Here is a 22758-nt window from a genome sequence, read left to right as displayed (position 1 = left end):
AAGCCAAGAGATGGGATCAGACCACGACAACCAGTGACTAATTATCTATTATATTTATTTAAACACATATATATTGTATAGGGGGCACCAGATATATATGCGCCGCACAAATCTCATTTGATTTGTGTGAGGGCTATGATACTGCGGCAGGTGCCCAAACTGAAGCCAGGTGGTTTTCATAGGGGACACACCCGGAGCCTTTGACCTAAAGGTCTGATCCACAAGGCAGTGGAACATCGTGAGGAGATGCAGTCCCATGGTAGCCGGTGACCAATAATTGGTTCATACGCCATTTGTTCACTCAGGATACTGGAGCCCATGTGCACAATTGGTTTGGAATGAGCTGTGTATGTAGGTGCATACTACTTGGTATGCGTGATTACCATAACCAGTGGTTAAAGATTTTAAATGACATGGCCCAAAATCGTCTCCCATGATGAGCGTGCATTTATTCTTCACCCTTTCTTAAATCCCAAGATTCTACATTTACAAAAACGTTTTTTAACATATTTACAATTTCGTGAGCCGTATCGCCGATTAATAATCTTTTCTATTACCACTGACAATGTTACTACCTCTAATATTCTGTGATCTGTCCAGACAATCTCATCTCACTGTGTTAATTATATACGGCAACTTGAACAGATGTAAACGAATATCAGGTTATATCAGTCAGTAAGTTACAACGTAGAACTTCGTACGTACGTACATCAGTTCGAGTTGCCATACCACATTAGCACAGAGATGAAGTTGTCGATTCAAATCCCATATTGGTAGAAGTAGTAAGAGTATAAGTATTATGTGGAAGATAAGGGTTTGAAGATGTTATTGAAGGGGTATAACACGGTGAAATAAATTTGGAAAGAGAAAAAGGATACGGACATGAAGAATTCAGAAGATTAGAATTTGAAAATTTGAAAAATTCCCATATTGTGATTTAGAACAACATATATAAGCGAACAATATTGTTTCTGATTAGATCCTCATCAGGCTTTACTCTAATATACAGTAATATTTATATGCATATACGAAATTATTAAACCAATCAAGGCAGTTTATGAGTCAATGATAACAGTGGAACAGATTACATAATCAAAATTAATAATAAGTGAAAAGTACAAATTGATAGTGTAATGACAGGTGTACTAGTTGTGATAAGAATAATAAAAGGCTTGAATCAATGTTACACAATAGGAAAATAGGTCAATGATTAGAAAAATATAGACTCTGAAATAACATTCATAGAAATTATAAGATTACGTAATAAGAAGTGTTCAGATAATTGGAAGCGAATATTAGAAAAATTATAAGTAAATAATTGATAGGGGATGAAGAAAAATAAACGAAGAAAGAGTATGGAAAATAAAATTATTTATTAAGGCCAAGCGAATTTGGTAGAACACAAAGAGTGGATGCACCTTCGCCATTGCAAACGATTTTGAGCCATGTCATTCAAGGTCTCTAACCATCGGTTACTATCATCTCTCGAATCCCAACCAGGTAGTCTACACGTACCAACATGGCCCAGTCCACTTGTCAGCGACTTCATGGATTTATGCCATGTTTTGGTCTGGCCGCCCCTAGCTTTCTTCCAACCTACTCCTACACCATAAAGCATTGCACGTCAGGGCAGTCGGTGGTTGGGCATACGTAACACATGTCCCAGCCATCTCAACTGATGAAGTTTCAGTACTTCATCAATCGACTTGCCATCCTTACCTAGTACCCGTTTCCTAACAACTGCATTACTTACCCGGTGGTCCCAGAATATACGAGCAATGAGTCAAAGACACCTATGATCGAACACTAGTAGCCTACGAATATCCTCTACTCTTATCGGCCATGTTTCACTGCCATAAAGTAGGACGGAACAAACTGCTGTACAGTAAACCCGTCCTTTTGTTGCTAGACGGATATCTCGCCTACGCCATAAATGGCGCGAGCTAGACGAGCCTTCTGTATCCGTACTGAAATTTCGTCACACACCAGACCACAAAGGCCGACGAGACTCCCAAGATGAGTGAAGCGGTCGACACGCTCAACTACTTCACTCCCTATCATTAGTTCGGGTGCCGATGCAACCCAATCCTGAAGTAACATTTTGCACTTCGAGGGAGAGAATCGCATCCCGAACATGCCTGCATTGTTGTTTATAGTGGTCAGAAGACTCTGCATTTTGTCAGCGTCTTCACCGAATAAAACTATGTTGTCGGCGTATTCTAAGTCAACAAGTGAGCCTCCCGGTAAAAGTTTAACTCCAGGAGATTGAGATGATGAAAGTGATATCTCTAAAAGCATGTCAACGACAAAGTTAAACAAGAATGGGGAGAGTGGACAGCCCTGACGAACACCACTTGAGGTGACCAATTCTGATGACAGTTCGCCATAAGCTCCAACTCGACCAGTTGTGTTCGAGTAAAGAGCCTTTATGAGGTTAATGTACTTCTTTGTTACTCCTTTCACTGACAAACACTGCCATAGAACCTCACGATCAACGGAGTCAAATGCCGCCTTAAGGTCAAGAAATACTACTATTGTGGGACGTCTGAATGTATGTCTATGTTCTAGGACCTGACGTAGAGTGAATATCTGGTCTATGCAACCACGTCCAGGTCGGAAACCAGCCTGGTTTTCTCTAGTCTGCTCTTCACGAGCTTTGGTTAGGCGTCCAAGTATTATTGAAGCTAATATTTTAGACACTATATTAGTCAAACTGATCCATCTGTGATTGTCACAGGAGGACTTTTGTCCTTTCTTATAGACTGGCACAATCAGTGATTGGGACCAGTCAGATGGAATTACGTCCAGTTCCCAGATTCTACCTAAGACCTCAGTCAATCTCGTTGCTAGTACTGGACCACCATCCTTAAAAATCTCAGGGGTAAACCTGTCAGGACCTGCGGCTCTCCCTCGCTTTAGATTTCCTATAGCTTTTTCAACCTCGTAGAGAGTTGGAGGACTTACCTCAATTTGCCATTCAGGACGACTGGGGATCGTGGGTAACTGAAGTGTGACTGAAGGCCAGTTGAACTGATCCCTAAAGTGTTCTGCCCATCGATTCAATCTCCTGGATTGAGAATGAATGATATGCCCATCTTTGTCTGCGATAGTTTCGCTAATAGTTGGGTTCCTAATGCCGGTTTCTTTACACAATTGAGAGAAAAAATATATTTGCGGCAAGATTTGATATTTCTTCAAAAACACAAGTGCAATATTTTCCAATTGAGAAAGTTCATCAATGGCTGGATTGGTTATGAAAGCTCGGTTTTACGCAACCAGTCACCTACTCATTAAGGAAAACTCCGATTGTGATAGTTCCGAAAGTAAATAGAACTTCTCATCCTAGTTAACATGTTGAACAACTTCCTTTACCGAAAGATGAATTCAATTAACTTCCACTCATGTGCATCAAAGACGCTCGATTTCAATTCGACAATATCCCATAACGTCAAATTGTTGAGGCCACTATGAATCAACTACTGTGCCCAATGATGACGGCTACCTTAGTCACAAAACCAGAACAGATGGTGATGAAATCGTCAAGTAATAACTAGCATCATACTTTTTGTTTATTACAACATTTTAACCCTAACATTAGATTTACAATGGAATATGAACCAGACATGTTTCACTTTTTTTAGGTTTCGAGAATAAAAGTGATACAAATGACCAGTCGGAAAGACATGTTGACCAAAAAAAATTTGGAACCGGTTATGCTCATACTTCAATTGCTATTGTTCAATAAGCTACAAAAGAGTTTTGGTCAGAACACTATTCAAACGTATACACCGTCTATATACTAATGGTAGAAATGAAGACAAATTACTCGCGCTTGAACGTTGTTCACGCAGCAACGGTTATCTTCAAAAGTTCATAACTAGATATGGAACTACTAGAACATAGGAAAGGAAAAAGACTAAAGTTGAAAAAGCCGTATCTTTCTAAAACTATATTCAAGAGCTATAAAATAGATGGAAAGATTGATTTCAAGCAACAGGTGATACTAAAATGACATATCAATACAGTAAATTTGTCTGTCTGGACCAAGTTAAAGTCTCATCCAGATAATCCAAATTGAACGAACACCCGACTTCTCTTACGCAAGGTTTGCCCAATTTCGTTGTCATACTCATAGTCACTCGGAGTAGACCTACGGGCTTTGATGAGTTGTTAGGAGCCAGAAGAAACCCAGTGCTTACAAGGGGAACGTTTCGCGAAGCCACAAGCGACTTTACTCGCCATTTTCATGGCGTCATGCAGTTGTAACCAATGCTCATCCATACTTTTCGGTGGGATGGTGGGATGGTACTTACTTGCAACAGAAGTTGTAACCAATTTACTAACATCAATCCTTTGATGACGGTCAATTCGTTGGCCACTGAAAAGTAAGGTAAGATTGGTGCAGACCAGGGCATGATCAGAGTTCAGATAGGTACTCCAAAAGGAGCAGCAGTCTTGTACACAACCACGCCAGCGGTAGCTGATCGCAATGTGATCAATCTGAGTCCAGGCTTGAGATGCAGTGGGAGGACGCCAGGTGGCACATCGGCAATGACTGTGCCGAAAGTTAGTGCTAGCCAGAAACGGGTTGTGGTCTGTGCACAGTTGCAGTAGATGGTCCCCGTTATCTGTCTTGAGACCAACAAGTCCCTATCGGCCACCTAGACGACTCTCCTCTGTGCCTAAACGCCCGACCTGTGAATTTAAGTCTCCGGTTAGTACTACAATATCTGTCGAGCGCGCTTTCTGGATAAGAACAGTTAACTGGTGATAGAATTCATCCTTGGTTGCATCCAGGATGCAATCTGTCGGGGCATAGGCGGAGATGACGAAAAGACATCGTTTCTCACGCCGATTTCTCCTCACTATGATGGAACTTTTTAATCTAACAGCACTTAACCGGCTGTTAATGGATATCCAATCGATTAGTGCTGCCTCAGCTCTAGCGCTTAGTGCGACACCAACTCCAGCAAGACGAGACGAAGATGCCACAGGGTCCCCGTATAAACGTACGTGAAACAAGCTTTTCGAATCGACAGATGGAGAGCAAGTTTGTAGTACTTCACTAGAGTCTTGAATACGGGTCTCGGATAGACAACAAACGTCAACATTAAGACTTTCCAAAGACATAGCCAGCCCTATCTGTTGTCCGATCTGCATTAGTGTTCGAATGCTGAAGGAAGACAGTTTGAATGGTCTATGTGGTTTCAAAATGACTGGTTCAGTATTCGGTGGAAGCATTCACTTTCGACCAGACAGTGACTGGAGATCGTTTAGATAGAACAAAGTTTTCACTATGGATGACCTGTTGTTTAAGTTGAAAAATAGGAGTACATGAAGTGGTAATAAAGGAAGTGAGGTAGTATATAAATAAATAATAATACTAGTAATAATAATAAAAGTGAGTGTTATCAAGTGAATGAGAATCGCCTGAATTCTAAGTGGAGCGAGTTTTGTATTTCGTGAAGTAATTGCCATTAAATTTGTGTGAGGGATGTGCTACCGCCCGGCTGCTCAGACCGAAGCAAGTGGTTTTCTTAGAGGGCACACCCCAAGTCTTTGACCCGAAGGTTTGACCCATAAGGCATGGAGCATCGTGAGGAGATGCAGTACCATGGTAGCCGGTGATCAACGATTGATTCATACGCCATTTGTTCCCTCAGGATACTGGAGCCCATGTGCACCATTGGTTTGAAATTAGGGTTTTCCAACTCTCCGGTTCTTGGTTTCCACCGACCCGGTTAAAGCGCCGAACATTCGCTTTTCGTCCTCTCAACTTCATAAACAACAGTAATGCTAAGAAAGGGCGGTGAGTAGGACTTCCCTGACAGAGACTGTATACGCGTGGCCGTATAAGAGTATTTCGAGAGGGAGAATGGCCTCCCCCACTGTCGGCCGTACCAGGGCATTTGGGGGCAATTGATTGAGATAAACATATATATATTTTTGGTTTATACGATGGTTTTCGAACTCAATTTTAGCTAACAGCATTACCAAAAGATTTATTCATTGAATTATATGGTGGATATTGTATTATGTTGCAGCTTATCTGGATGATATTTTATTGTCATTAGTTACATTTCCGATGAATAAATAATTCATTTGACCTCGCTGCTAATAAAAAAGAAGTTATACATAAGAATACCTTAATCTGGTTTTAAATTGCAAAAACACGAATGTGATTTTTTCTTTTAGTCTGTTAAGTATCCTCGATTTATTTTTCATAAAAATGATCATCAAGAGAATCCAAATTACATAAGTCTTACCAAACAAATACTGGCACCTTCATATTTAACTAACCTAGAGTCACTTTGTGATATGATTATAATAGTATAGTATTTTGTAAATTCGACGAATGGATTATCCACGGAGAATCGAAATTCCTTTGATAAAATATAAAGATTTTTATCCACTAATTTACTATTGATGTACTATAATCCTAAACTGGATATAACTGAATCCGCTGATACTTCTAATTATGATATTGGTCCAGTTATCAAATAACGTTTTCCATATGTAAAATCAAAATCAATAGTACATGCACCCAGAACCTAACCCTACTGAGCCCAAATACAGTCAGATATAAAATTTATCAGTCGGTCAGTTAGTCAGAAAGTAGAGTCTAGAAAATGTGAACAGAAAAGGACATTTGATCTACACGCCCACAAAAAGATCTCAAACCAGCCTGGTTTTTCGATTTTCGAGCTCACGAGCCCTCATTATGCGTCGAATGACTATTGGGGCTAGTGTTTTAGACGCTACATTGCTCAAAACAATTCTTCTGTTGTTACCGCAATGGAACTTCCGTTCTTTTTTGTAAACTGGGGACATCGTCGAATGGTAAACTAATCCATCATTCTTATAGGACTCTAGATCCTGCTACTCTGACCAGCCTCAAATTAGTTGTGACCTTTTCAATTCCATATATATATATATATATAGAGAGAGAGAGAGAGAGATAAAAATGCCAATCCGTCTTTGCATATGTTTACTTTCTAATGTAACCAGCTGTGCATGAGAACTTAAACACTTCTCTTTCTCTTTTTCAAGGTTCAGTTGGATACATCGCTGCTAATAGATTCGTTCGTAAAATATACTCGATTGTCAAGGTGGATTGAAATGCCTAAACACGTCCATACATTGTTACTCTTTGTTTTCGTATGAAATACTTAAGCTGTGATTATTGTCAACGTTTTCCCCTTCTTCACCTTCTGTTCTTTGTGTATGTTTTGTTCCACTATTCTGTGCTTCTTCGTTTCTGGTGTAAGTTGTTTTGAAATTTTCATCTATGGTCAATATTTTATTTCTTAAATTAGCATTGTTCATATAAACACACGCCAATACTTCATTTGTGTTTGAGGAATTGAGTTCTTACTCTTACATTACCATTAATTATAATTACGTTTCGTTATAGTTTCTGATTTTTTCTTCTCCTCACTCATGGTTTTTATTGATTCTAGATTGTTTCCTGTCAAACGTAACGAACTGTATTTTGCTACCTATTGTAAACAGTGACATGATATAAAGAGTAATTTGTATCCTTCCTTTTGTTGTCACGTAGTATGTATATCTTGATAAATAGCTTCACATGTGAGTGATATTCTATAATGGTTAGAAGTAGTCGAATTGATGTGCTGACTAAGAATTCCCAAAATAGCCTAGTTTTGGACAAATCAAACTAGATCAGCACAAATCAGCGTGATATATTTGGGATTCGTAATAAGCCCAGAGTCAAATACGAAGAAGTCATCAGTTAGTACAAATACCACAAATTCTTGAATGATAACGTTTCACTTAACCATGCCAATAAGGTCTCTGAAAAGAACCGGTGAGACTTTTAAGTGAAGCGGTCGATGCGCTCAACTACCTCACTCCCTATGATTAATTCAGGAGCCGCGAGAAATAATTCTCGGAGTGACATTTTGCATTTGGATGGGGAGAACCTCACGCCAAAGATGCTTGCGTTGTTGCTTCAGGTGGCAAAAAGACTAGTTTGTCAGCGTCTTCATAAAACGGAACTACATCATCTGGTAGAAGATCTATCCCCGGAAAGTCAGACGATGGAAGTGTTATTCCCAAAGCATGTCTATGACAAAATTAAATAAAAATGGGTAAGTTGGACAACCCTGACGAACACCACTTGCAGTAACCAATCCCGACGAAAGTTCTTCGCAAACGCCGACTCGGCCAATACAAAACTGTTCAAGTAGAGCTTCCAAAGGGTTAGTGTACTTTCTTGGTACGTCTTTCAATGACAGACACCACCACAAAACCTCACGATCAACGGGGTTGAACGTCGACTCAATGTCAAAGGACACGACTGTAGTCGGACATCGAAAGATATGTCTGTGTACCACGACCAGATGGACTGTGAATATTTGGTCTATACATCTATTTCCAGGTCTGAAACCACCCTTGTTTTCTCGGACTTTCTCCTCATGAGCTCTGATTAGACTTCGAAGTACTATTGAGAATTATATTTCAGACACTATACCAGTCAAACTGGTTTCTCTGTGATTGTCACAAGAGGATTTTTGTCCTTTCTTATAGACTAAGACGATCAGAGATCGAGACCAGCCAGATGGCATTACGTCAAATTCTCAGAGTTTAGCTGAGATTCCAGCTAGTCTAACCGCTAAGATTGGACCACCATCCCTAAAAATCTCAAAAGCTTGTCCATCACGCTTTGCTCCTCTCCCTCGATTCAGATTACTTACAGCCTTTTCAACCTCACTAGGAGTTGGATGACTTACGTCAATCTTCAAGTAAGGTTGTTAAGATTAAGGGGTAACTGAAATGAGGCTTAAACTGTTTCTGGAAGGGTTATGTTCATCGACCCAACCTCGTGGATTGAGAGTGAGTAATAGTATCATCAGTTTCCGCGATAGTTTCACTATCAGCTAGATTTTAGTACCCATCTGCTTGATAGTGTCACCTATCGCTACTGCTTTGTCCATCGCTTTCGCTACTCACCACCGCCTACGATCATTACATGGCCTTCTTATCAGCATACGTTTAAGCTCCATACGCTCCTCATTATGTTCAAGGACAGATAGGATGAATTTCCGAGCATCCACCAGTTCGAACGTCGATGAAGTCGATTGACTTTCCTAATCCTTTTGGTTTCAGTTACTGGGAGATATCACTGCTATTTTCATCGCTTTTTAGATATAGTGCCAAGCTACCTTGGGGTGGATATCACTTTCATGGTTGCCTAACTCCTTCCTGAAGTATATTCTTGACTTTTGCATCATCAAATTGAACGTTAAGTGGTTTTCTAGTTGACGCCTTTCCATGTACTGTAAGACGCAGACAATGCATGCTCCAGAATGGGTGATAGTCTTGTATCGAGCCCCTTTAACGACGACTGACGGCAATGTGGGCTATTTGAGTTCATCGTTGAGTCGATTATATGGGTCGCCACGTCAGACGATGATTTTGCTTGTGCGTAAAGTCACTTACTCACGCCCGTTACCGTTTGTAGAAGACCATAGACCGCCCACTAGCATTCTCAATCCAACTCTGTCTCTGGTGATCCTTACCAAATATCCCCAAGTAGCCAATCATCCTTTTGATGTCTGCTTCCAATTTGTTATGCAGTGTGTTCCTTCGTCTTTCTCATTTACATTTCCCTTCAGGATTCCAAGTTAGTGTTGCTTCGTGACGTATTTTGATGATTTCTGCAACGTACGTACAATCCACTACCAACACCTCTTCCTAATTTCTTCGAGCCTGATTTGTTAACTTTTACAGTAGTCTGTTGGTGATGGTACTCAGACAACAGATATTGGGTAGCTTGCGTAGACAATTGTTTAGAAAAACTTGTGCACTTTTGGTGATGGTTGTGGTAGTTTTCCACGTCTCAGTAGAGTAGAACTGTTTTGACGTTCGTATTGAAGATTCTCACTTTGATATTGATTGACAGTTGTTTCGAGTTCCATATGTACTTCACCTGTGGGAATGCGGCCCTTATTTTTCCAAACCTTGACTTTAAATCTGCACCAGATCCTCTACGTTCAGCGATGATGCTTACAAAGTACGTGAGAATCTCCACCTCTTCCAGAGTTTCTCCATCAAATGTGACTAAGTTGGTTCTCTCCGCGTTGTATTTGAGGATCTCGCTTCCTCCTCCCTTGTGTATGTTGAAGATCACTGCTGAACAGCCTGTTGCTACACAAGTTGTCATGGCCCGTATTTGTTGAGAAGTAAGGGATAAAAGAACGAAGTCGTCTGTAAAGTCTCAATCGTCTAGTTGCGTCCAACTCGTATATTATATTCCATGCTTTCCCTCAGATGTAGAGGTCTCCATAAAACAGCCAACCACCAGAACAATAGAAAAAGGGAGAGTTAGCAGCCTTGCGTAAAACCAGTTCTCACGTACAAGGCCTCTGTCAGCTGTCCTGACTGGACAAAACGGGAAGGTATAGTATCCGTAAGTTTCTTGACGATTATGGTATGGTCCAATGGTGTTCATCCATAGAACCACTTCTTCTGCAACATCATACTGAAAATAAGGCCATACAATTAGAATAACTCATCAAAAATGCAGCAATTAATAAAATTCAACACATAATTTGGTATGACTGAATTGTGTTAAATTTTTTAGTACGAAAATAGTTTAGTTAGCATTTGGTTCAACTACATGGAAACTAAGGTTGGAAATTCTTCCGTGCGTGCAAGCAAAAATCAACACTTATGATAAGAACGAACACTTTTAAAGTAGCTACCCTCATAAACTGCAACTGACATTCCCTGTCTGACATCTCAGTGATTCATGTTGTCACGACAGTCGGTCATTCACTACCAACAAACGATCTGACACGAATGTTTATCAAACCAACTTCCCATTGCTCAAATAATTCCAACAAAAGATCTTAACATAAATAGAAATTTAAAGCAATTAGTCCCCTTTATAAATTTCGATAGAACAATTAGAAGACGGAGTTGATCTGAATAATATGATGCATTTGGGCTATATATTTCGAACAATCTAGTCACACACATACTTGTCAAGGCATTTTATAAGAAAATAATAAAGGTCGATTGAATGAAAGTTCAAGTAGAAAAGGTAACAAAAGGGAGAGAAACATTTTACGTCTTATAGAAAGAATAAGAAATTGTCGCGTTATCCTAGGCCATAGAATGACTTAAGGATTACCAGGGTGGACTCAAGATTACGAAATAAATAGAAGTAATATCAATTGCATATAAAATATAAAAAACAGAGTACAAAAATAATAAATGAAAAGTATGAAATGTGATTAAAACCCTGACCTTAAAGGAATATTAATGATGACTACATCTGGGCCACATCCAGCCACACCACCTAAGCTCTATACAAAAGTAATTCATAGTTATTTTGCGGACCTTATAGATAACATCTGGATCCACTGCCAGCCCATCCAATTAAGTATACTTACTGTGACAAGCGGACATTGGAACAATAGTCGCAATTTCACCCTAACGAAGCAGTCAATTCGACGCAGACAATTCAGTCAGCCACATGCAACGTAAAATGTGGTAAATAAGTGCATCGGTTCAAGTTGCCACAGCCCATTAGTACAGAGACATAAAATTATAAAGACGAATTCCAGAGTAGCAGAAATAGTAACAATATCAGTAGTACTAGGAAAGATTCGGTATTAAAGAGTCAAGAAAATTTCAGGACTCATAATCCAAGGAAGAACAACGAGTGGATGTGCTCGCTTCATTACGAATGGTTCTAAACCATGTCACCAGAAGTTACTAGTCATTAGTTACGATAATCACCTAGACCTCAACCAGGTAGTCTGAACCTACATTCGCCGCTGTCCAGAAGTCAGTAACTTTATGGATTAATGTTATGTCAAGGTTTCGCCCCTCTTACCTTCCTTCCAGCCTATTCCTACACTAACAAACATGATTGCGTATACGTAATACATATCCCAACCACTTCATTTGAAGATTCACTACCTTACTGATTGATTTGCCACCCTTAAGTGGTACCTTATCGCTAACACAAACATTGCCCCCAAATGCTTAGGTATTGCCGAGGGTGGGGAGAGTCAGCTCTCCCTCTCGAAACGTTCTCGCATGGCCCCGTGCATACAACAACTGCCAGGGAAGCCCTACTCACTGCCTTCTCTTGTCGGGGGTGTTGTTTACGAAATTGAGAGGACGAAAAGCGGAGCTTTAATCGGGTTGGTGGATATGGAGGATCCCAACTAGGGGGGTTGTAAAACCCTGGTTCCAAACTAATGGTGTACATGGGCTTGTAGTATCGGTTGTTATGTTAAGCCCATATACTTTATTCCAGCTTTTGGCCAAGCTAATTCACCTATATATTATGAGTCATATTTTGATCTTGCTAATTATTCGCTTATTAACCTTGACTACCATTTTATATGAGCGTATGTGCATGCACATTTCGTATCTTATTCATCGCATGTCTGTCGTTCATTTTTGTCTGACTATAAATGCTGATTAACGCTTGCTTAAAATGAGTTGGCTTCCCAGCCATCTCCAATACGCGTTGTTTTCGCTTCGCTCTCGAGTTGGTTTCCCAGCCATCTCCACTATGCATCATCTTTGCTTCGCTCGCTTACATTTGCTCATGTGCTTACAACTTTCTGCTCTGCATCATTCATCAATAAAAATGTAGTTGCCACTTTCTTTTGCCTTCTGATTTTATACACCGTTAAGATTGGTATAATAATGGTTATCGAAGTGAACTATTATTGAAGCACGGCACTACAGGCTCCAGGATCCTGAGGGAACAAATGGAGTATAAACCTATTGTTGGTCGGCGGCTACCATGGGATATCTACTAACGCTGCTCCGCTGGATTAGACCTTTAGGTCAAAGGGTCGGGGAGTGGTCACCTAAGATTGGTAGCTACGTTTAATACACTTGAACGTCTGACTTTCTGGAGATCCCAGTGTCCTCTGGAAGTCATTTCGCACTTTATTCGTGCTACAGTCAGTGAAGGTGTTAAGACAGCCTCTCTCAGTTCTCATCGCCCTACTGAGACTGGCAGCATACAAGCGGCCATCGATAGGAATCTAGTCAAGAAATCTCTGTCCTGCTTTTAGAACTAGTGTTAGACCTAGACCGACAAGATCACGAGAAGTTGACGTCTTGCCTGTAGATAAACGAAGAGTATGTGGTGTGGACTCTCCATATTGCCTAGGCGAGTTCACGTGAATTGCCAAAATGTGATCCTGTATGCATTCCGGAGATAGAATATATCGATGAGACTAGATTCTAATGTCTTAGCCAGTGATGCTTGTTGTCCAAATTGACATAAAATTCAGACATAAAAAGACCCAACACGTAGCTTGAAGAGCGATTTCAGAAAAAATGATCTTTTGATCTGTTAGAAGTGCGAAGACGATCACTGATTCACAGTTTTCCACTGCGTGGAAGAATGGTTCATCTTTATGTACCTGACAAGAAAACTGGAATGGTGTTGGTTTCAGCAATCTATGGGCACGGTCACAGACCTCAGGAGATCACTGCTTGAGGTTAGTCACACACGGACTTTTCATGAGGAGTTCCTCAAATGTTAGTTAATTTAAAAGAACCCCACTGCCAGAGATGAAAATCCGTGTGGCTACGTGTGGTGTGGTGTTTTCAGGACAGAACTTCCATAACTCCTTCCTTTCGTTGTTAGGTTGCAGAAACACTGCAGATGCTGGTGGTCTCAGGGAAACATTATTAGACACCCATACAGTTGGCAGTACGACTTTGCTCACAAACCACGAGTTTGTTGTTCGTAATCTTACCGTTTTTTAACAGTTGTGCCTGACACAGTAGAGTTAATAAGTGTTCCGGCCAATATATTTCGAAAGGGTTATCATGGTATTCAAGCCCAACCACCATATCAAGGTAGCAGCTAGAAGCGGAGACAATAAATTTTTCAGATGTATCAAGGAAACAGGCATTAAATTTTATAGAGAGACTACCAGTTGCAATTACAGTATTACATAAATTTTTTCTAGTCACCAGTCACGTTGAATTCCGTATTCTTTCGCTGTTAGGTATATTCGTAGGATATAAAACATTTAAAAGGTTTATCACATTGTGAGTTTTCTATATAAAGTCAACCTTAGGTATTCAGTCATTGTAACATTCCACCCAAGTGATAAATGTGCTTTAAGTCAGTGAAAAAGAAACACACTAAAAACCATCTAATCGAAGTTTCATTAATTCACTTAAGATTCACGATACTACCATTAGAAAATGAAAACGGTTGGCAATGATAACATCTTAATTTTTATGCATGGCGTAATTAAAAAATAACAACATAAACAAGTGACTTACCAGACATACGTGCATATAGACTGCCACCAACCAATCCATTTATCGGTGAAGTAGAAGCAAAAACAAATATGGCAGTAGAAATGAAACTTCCACGTTCAGCGTATAATTTATTAGTTAGTGCCAAGAATAATACTATGGATGAGACCACGGCAATATGAATCCCTGTTCCAACCAAACTAGCTAATAACGATGAATGAGGAGGTGAGCGGAAAACATCCCCATGCACCTGTTTCCAACCGTATTCATCGCCCAATTCGCGATCCTTGAAAATTAACAAGAAATTCGGCTACTTATTTTTAACCGTCTTTATAAATCTATATATCTTATGCAAAATAAAAATTAATGAATTTCCTTACGTTCTTTTCCTCTATAATGAAGAAAAAGAAACGCTTATGTCCCGAAAATGGGCATTCATGAGTATTTTAATGTTGAGTGCCGTGACGGGCGGTGTCCGAAATTTAACATAATTACACGATATGAAACGCGCTAACCTTCCAAATGATTAGTTGGGCGAAAAATTATATTGGGCTACTGAATAAAAGGCACAAATAATTATATATATATATATATATATATATATATATATATACCATCTCTCAGCCAATGACATACACATGTCCTTTAAGTCACTGATCGCCATCGATTGGCCTCATTTGGTTACTTCTGATTGGCTCACCATATCAGAAGGCTTTATACGTATCAGAAATAATTTCAAAACGGATGTTCAGTCATCGAGAAAACTCAAAAAAGTTAAACTAGTCAAATAGTGTTGGTTAGCTGAAAGACTTCTGATAATACATAATGTTATATTTATGATGTCATTTTAACCTTGTATTGATAGATAGAGAAAATTATATCGAGTATTAGCATAAGTCAAACATACCGTAGTGGTGATGGAAACGCAATAACTATGACTTCTTAATCTAGAAATATGCTCAAATAGACTCATTCAGTCAGTCACAACCTAGATCTTCGTATGTATGTACTTCAATTCGGGTTGCCATACCACATTAACACAGAGATGCAGTTGTCGATTAAAATCCCATAGTGGTACAGCCTGTAAAAGTATAAGTAGTCTACACCTACCAAAATGGCTCAGTCCACTTGTCAGTGACTCCATGGATTTATGCCACATTCGACTGGGAAAATGTAGAGATTTTGGATAGAGGCAATGCCAAAAACACCAGAGAATTTTTAGAAGCTTGGCATTCAGGTCAATCAGCAATAAACAAGCACATTGAAATCAATTCAATTTATCAACCAATCAGGAAAATTATGTAGAGACAGGAAAAAAATCAAACCAATGAGAGATACAACCAAAACAGAAATAAACAATGACAAATTTAAGGTCAACAAGAATCAATCGAAATCGAGGTGTACAGGACAAGCTGTGAACTACATGTGCAGAAATTCAAACACTTCACTTCTACCCGAAGTTTGTGCTGATGATGTCGTTCAGAAGAACGATGAAAGTTCCACGGCCAAATTACCCATCTCAGAGAACAAAACTCCATCATAAAGTAGGACGGAACAAACTGCTGTACAGTAAACCCGTCCTTTTGTTGCTAGACGGATATCTCGCCTACGCCATAAATGGCGCGAGCTAGACGAGCCTTCTGTATCCGTACTGAAATTTCGTCACACACCAGACCACAAAGGCCGACGAGACTCCCAAGATGAGTGAAGCGGTCGACACGCTCAACTACTTCACTCCCTATCATTAGTTCGGGTGCCGATGCAACCCAATCCTGAAGTAACATTTTGCACTTCGAGGGAGAGAATCGCATCCCGAACATGCCTGCATTGTTGCTTATAGTGGTCAGAAAACTCTGCATTTTGTCAGCGTCTTCACCGAATAAAACTATGTTGTCGGCGTATTCTAAGTCAACAAGTGAGCCTCCCGGTAAAAGTTTAACTCCAGGAGATTGAGATGATGAAAGTGATATCTCTAAAAGCATGTCAACGACAAAGTTAAACAAGAATGGAGAGGGTGGACAGCCCTGACGAACACCATCTGAGGTAATCAATTCTGATGACAGTTCGCCATAAGCTCTCACTCGGTCAGTTGTGTTCGAGTAGAGAGCCTTTATGAGGTTAATGTACTTCTTTGTTACTCCTTTCACTGACAAACACTGCCATAGAACCTCACGATCAACCGAGTCCAATGCTGCCCTAAGGTCCAAAAATACTACGATTGTGAGGCGTCTGAACGTCTATCAATGTTTCGCTAACAGTTGGGTTCCTAATACCGGTTTCTTTAACAAGTTTGAACAGTTGTCTGCTGTTACCTATTGCCACTGCCTTTCCCATCTCTCTTGCTTTCGCTACCCACTACTGTTTGCGATCATCGCGTAGGCATCTTATTAGCCTGCGCTTAAGCTGACTTCACTCTTCGTTATGTTCAGAGCCAGGTGGGATAAGTTTTCGAGCATCTATCAGTGCGGTAGGTGCTGCTGAGATCCAGTGTTTCTCCGCCAAATCTTATGGTTTACCGTACTAGCATATATCACTGCTGTTTCCACAGCTTTTCGGATGTCATTCCATGCTGCTTCGGGGTGGGCACAGCTTGCATGGCTGCCTAACTGTATTTCTAGTTGGTCCTGAAATATATTCTTAGCTTGCCTATCATTAAGTAGAACCCTAAGAGGCATCGTTACAGTGTCTTTCCTACGTCCAGTAAGACACAGACAGATACGTGCTCGCACTAGATCATGATCTGAATCTACACATGTGCTCCAGGATGAGCGAAAGTCTTCTATCGAGCCCCTCCATCGGTGGCTGAGAGCGATGTGATCTAGTTGGGTCCAACGTTGGGACGAATTCGAGGGTCGACATGTCAAAAGATGTTTTTCCTTGTGCTTAAAGTTAGTATTTGCTAGAAACAGGCGGTTATCTGAGCATAATGATAATAATAGCTGCAACAGACGATCGCCATTATCTGTTCTTTCAGCCATGACACCATAAGATCCATCCACGTGTCTTTCCCTTTCGCTTAGTTTACCTACTTAAGCATTAAAGTCACCAACCATTATTAATACATCAGAGCGCCTAGCCTTTCGGAGAAGGTCGGGAAGTTTTCCGTAAAACTCATCTTTTATATCATCTGAGCTGCAGTCATTGGGAGAGTAGGCAGAGACGACGAAGAGGCAACGACGAGTGTCCCTATCTTTCTGAGTCCTTACTGTTCCGTTTAGTCGGACAGCGCACAAAAAACTGTCTACTGGGATCCAGTCTAAAACAGCTAGTTCTGCCCTAGGACTCAATGCTATACCTACGCCAGCGAGGCCACGGAGAGCAACATCAGGGCTTCCAGATACACGAAGCGTGAATCGAGATGGTTCTTTATTTTGATATGGTGAGGTCAAATGAATGACGCTACTCGGATCCTGTATCCGCAGTTCGGAGACGCAGCACACATCGATGGTGCGAGATTTTAGAGTCCTAGCTAAGGAAACCTGTTGTTCGATTCGGCACAGTGTTCGGACGTTAAAATCTCCTACCTGTAGTTTAGAGAGTGGTTTCAGAAGACCAGGAATAACGTTCCATGTGCTCAAATCGCTTGCCCTAGCGGTGCGAGGTGATAAAGGGACGTGAGAAGGGTTAGTTTTGGAGATAAGAGAGTTATTAGGAAGTGTAGGAAGGATTTGAATGTGACCAACTTGGTCTCGTGTGTTGTTGAGGGTATGAGGGCTGATATCACTTCCCGGTCGCCCACACCGTGGAAGGGTATTTCTTGAGGAACCTGAAAAGGAAGTTGGATTAATGTTAGTTATAACGACCTGGGAGTGTGACCGCAGAGCCCAAAAGACATCTCCTCGAGGCCGGTCACGCACGGTTTTTTGTGGGGATTTTTGACGTGTTAGCTCCATTCTTCAAAGGGCTTTACCGCCGGGGACGGAAATCCATGAGGTAAGGTGGGACGTGACAATTTTAGGGTCGACCTTTTTCAACCCCTCCCTTCCTTGTAAGGAGGCAGCATCGTTGCAGATGCTGGTTGTCCGAGGCAAACACCTTACTGCTATCACAACCCTCTACAGTCAGGAGTACGATTTCGCCCTTAGACCTTGAGTTGCTGCTTTTAGTCTTACGGTTCTCTAATCTACCTGCCTGGCATGGTAGAACCTACAGGAACATATGTTCCAGCCAATATAGCTCGGTTGAGTCATTACGAGAGGCAAGCCCGACCACCACGTCAAGGTGGCAGCTACGGTCGGACTCAAATAGACTTTAGAAAGGCCATATCGTATATAATCAAATGGTAATTAGAAACCACGATATGAACAAACTGATAAGAGAATTAAACGAACGATCAAAAGACATATCACTATGACTCTGGGCACATGTTTAAGTTATCAGTATTACTCTCTGATTGTTTGTAGAATGTAACTATAGAACTATAAATGGACCTACATTCAACTGACTTCTATTTATCACCAAACATTTTCTCAAGCCTATCTACTTTTTCTTACATACGATCATTTAGGACACTGTAACGAGTAATACCAGATGTACTTCGTCTATTAGATAAGCAACTAATTTACTGGAGCTTGAAACATGGGCACACAGTTGTCTACATGTATCATATTGTAGTGTCCGTTGTTATGTTAAGCCCATACATCTTATTCTAGCTTCTGGACAGGCTGATCTATTCATTCTTCTTGAGTTACGTTTTGACCTTGTTAATTATTCACTTATCAACCCTGACTGTTTCTATATGAGCGTATATATATATATATATATATATATATCATACTCATCACATATTTGTATCTTATTTTTGTATGACTATAAATATTGATTAACGCTTGATTAAACCGAGTTGGCTCACACGCCATCTCCACTGCGCAGCACTTTGCTTCGCTCTCTTCTTATCACTTTACTCCTCTGACTGCCTGTTCAAACCAATGAATGCACAAAATATACGCATTCAAAAATCCATTCTCGTATTTGGCTTATTTTATTTTCGTTATACACTAACGCGGATTAAGTTGATAATAATATATGAGAATAATCAGGACCTATATTTCGACAGCAATCATTCAATAACGATCATTTGTCTAATCTAACTGGAGTCAAATCCCGGGGCACTAAAATACTGATTATTAGTCCAAGACTAAAGTCCATGTAACAAGATTTCAAGCAAACTGAATAATCGAACAATAAGGGCTACTGTGAAAAGCGAATCTAACTTCCTATGCTATTGGTGAGTCTCCAAGACGACTGTTAAATCGCAATGGAAACCGGATTCTCAGTTTAGTCATTTAATTTGTCGAATGTAGGTCCTTATGAGGAATATCAAACTGCCATCGACTTTCAATTAGTAAGATACAAAAAAAAATCCAACAGAAGATAACGAAGCCTCAAAATACACATATAGTTGTCAGAAAAATGGATGAAACTGTACTTGACACTAATTGATATACACTGAAAAAAATTCGGATAAGGATAAAGAAACTGAGTTCTTTAACCCTGACTATCCGTAGTAAATCTTCAAATGAACCAATACTTTTGATGTGAGGTCCCAGATACACATAAAACTACATAGGCGAACGCGTAAATACTAGAAGCAATACGAACCCCTCGTCTGGAAAATTCAGGAACCAAAAAGCCTTACAATAAGACCTGTGAGCTCTATGTAATGTAAAATTGAGAAGAGAATAAACAACAGTTTTTTAATTGTTTTGCCACAATTAAACTAAACATAAAAGTAAGGGGAGACTTACCAAATCACTTAGACCATCTTCTTTGTTATATCTTGCATAGTCACGACGTAATGTTCGCATTAAAATCATGCAGACCAATGCGACAAGGAACAATACCATCATAAATGAATTAAAAATTGAAAACCAATGAATCTATGACAAGAACACGAACAAAGAAAAACAACAATATCGATGAAAGCAGTGATCTTTTGGAAGCGAATAATCTTCTAGAATTTACATAAGATAATAACGAATCAATTTGAATATTTTAATTAAGGAAAAGTAATCGCGAATAGAAATGTAATTACTGATTGTGTCTATCTAACAAACAATGTAAACTTGCGAATCGGTCTTCTAATTTATAAGGTATATTTACGACGAAACGAACTCCTTGCGATATTAGAAAGGTAAAATATTACGTTGAATAGATGTTAAGAACCCTTCGCCTGACCTTAACACTACCCGTAACAAGAGTGTTTAGAATATCTCTATAGAAAAATAGTTCTATTAATACGAACAACATACAGGCGTATATTGAAAAAAAAAACAAGTTTAGACGTCCTCGTTCAACTTTCAAAAATGATGACATACGTACGCATCTGAGAGACGGTAATAAGATGAGATCACAACTCCGGAAACCGAAATTATTTACCTTGTTCGTTTGTTGTACTGATTAGAAGAGACGAGTAAATAATTATACTTGGCTAGTTAGCGCGCTCGATTGAGACACTGCTTATATGTCACTCGCAATTTTGAGACTTTGAACAAGAAAAATACGACCTTTACAACTTAAATAAAATTTAGGAAACTTGTGTGAATTTCCCATTCACATTGCTTGGAAACACTGAGTATTTGGAGGGTTATCTATTTGAACATATAAATATTGGCAGAAATGGACATCAAAATAAATATGCACCAAACAAATAAATGGATGAAAATACTGACAGACTTTTCATCAACCCTGGTAGGGTGGTATTTGATGAAATCTCAGTACAAATTGAGAAAGCCAGTTTGGATTTCTTCAACTTGCGTCACTTATGGTGTAGGCGAGATACTTATCTACCAACTAGATAACGAGTTTACTGTGTGTCAGTTCGCTTTGTTCAAATTCCTAGCTATGAAAAGTGATATTCATAAATTAATAGTACTCAACAATAGGTGTCATTGAACAATTGCTCGTGTATTTAGGGACCATCGGGTTAGCAATTCTGAAGTTAGACAGAGCATTAGGTAAGGATGGCAAACCGGTTGGTGAGATAGTGGATCTTTATCGACTGGAATGGGTAGGATACACATTATTTACAACCATCCGACTACCTTGACGCAAGATGATGGTCGGTATAGAAGTAGGCTAGAAAAAGCTAAGGGTGACTAAGCCAAGAGATGGGATCAGACCACGACAACAGTGACTAATTATTTATTATATTTATTTAAACACATATATATTGGTATAGGGGGCACCAGATATATATGCGCCGCACAAATCTCATTTGATTTGTGTGAGGGCTATGATACTGCCCAGGTGCCCAAACTGAAGCAGGTGGTTTTCATAGGGGACACACCCGGAGCCTTTGACCTAAAGGTCTGATCCACAAGGCAGTGGAACATCGTGAGGAGATGCAGTCCCATGGTAGCCGGTGACCAATAATTGGTTCATACGCCATTTGTTCACTCAGGATACTGGAGCCCATGTGCACAATTGGTTTGGAATGAGCTGTGTATGTAGGTGCATACTACTTGGTATGCGTGATTACCATAACCAGTGGTTAAAGATTTTAAATGACATGGCCCAAAATCGTCTCCCATGATGAGCGTGCATTTATTCTTCACCCTTTCTTAAATCCCAAGATTCTACATTTACAAAAACGTTTTTTAACATATTTACAATTTCGTGAGCCGTATCGCCGATTAATAATCTTTTCTATTACCACTGACAATGTTACTACCTCTAATATTCTGTGATCTGTCCAGACAATCTCATCTCACTGTGTTAATTATATACGGCAACTTGAACAGATGTAAACGAATATCAGGTTATATCAGTCAGTAAGTTACAACGTAGAACTTCGTACGTACGTACATCAGTTCGAGTTGCCATACCACATTAGCACAGAGATGAAGTTGTCGATTCAAATCCCATATTGGTAGAAGTAGTAAGAGTATAAGTATTATGTGGAAGATAAGGGTTTGAAGATGTTATTGAAGGGGTATAACACGGTGAAATAAATTTGGAAAGAGAAAAAGGATACGGACATGAAGAATTCAGAAGATTAGAATTTGAAAATTTGAAAAATTCCCATATTGTGATTTAGAACAACATATATAAGCGAACAATATTGTTTCTGATTAGATCCTCATCAGGCTTTACTCTAATATACAGTAATATTTATATGCATATACGAAATTATTAAACCAATCAAGGCAGTTTATGAGTCAATGATAACAGTGGAACAGATTACATAATCAAAATTAATAATAAGTGAAAAGTACAAATTGATAGTGTAATGACAGGTGTACTAGTTGTGATAAGAATAATAAAAGGCTTGAATCAATGTTACACAATAGGAAAATAGGTCAATGATTAGAAAAATATAGACTCTGATATAACATTCATAGAAATTATAAGATTACGTAATAAGAAGTGTTCAGATAATTGGAAGCGAATATTAGAAAAAATATAAGTAAATAATTGATAGGGGATGAAGAAAAATAAACGAAGAAAGAGTATGAAAAATAAAATTATTTATTAAGGCCA

General features: G+C 39.5%; 1 protein-coding gene across 1 annotated transcript in view; it reads right to left on the bottom strand.

Annotated features, from left to right (window-relative positions):
• The window catches only part of Smp_165020 (putative transmembrane 9 superfamily protein member), a gene marked incomplete at its 3' end in the record, with an annotated part of 93234 nt that overhangs the window by 2138 nt on the left and 68338 nt on the right, over positions 1–22758 (bottom strand). The window contains exons 16-17 of the mRNA XM_018798146.1: positions 20025–20156; positions 4314–4500 (exon numbers count right to left, since the gene is read on the bottom strand). Coding sequence (XP_018653117.1) covers positions 4314–4500; positions 20025–20156 — 319 coding nt within the window. The remainder of the gene's footprint in view (positions 1–4313; positions 4501–20024; positions 20157–22758) is intronic.

Source organism: Schistosoma mansoni, chromosome 6, assembly GCF_000237925.1.
Source record: "Schistosoma mansoni strain Puerto Rico chromosome 6, complete genome".
Taxonomy (NCBI): domain Eukaryota; kingdom Metazoa; phylum Platyhelminthes; class Trematoda; order Strigeidida; family Schistosomatidae; genus Schistosoma; species Schistosoma mansoni.
Note: the sequence above shows the minus strand (reverse complement) of the source record. Positions and strands in the feature narration are given on the sequence as shown.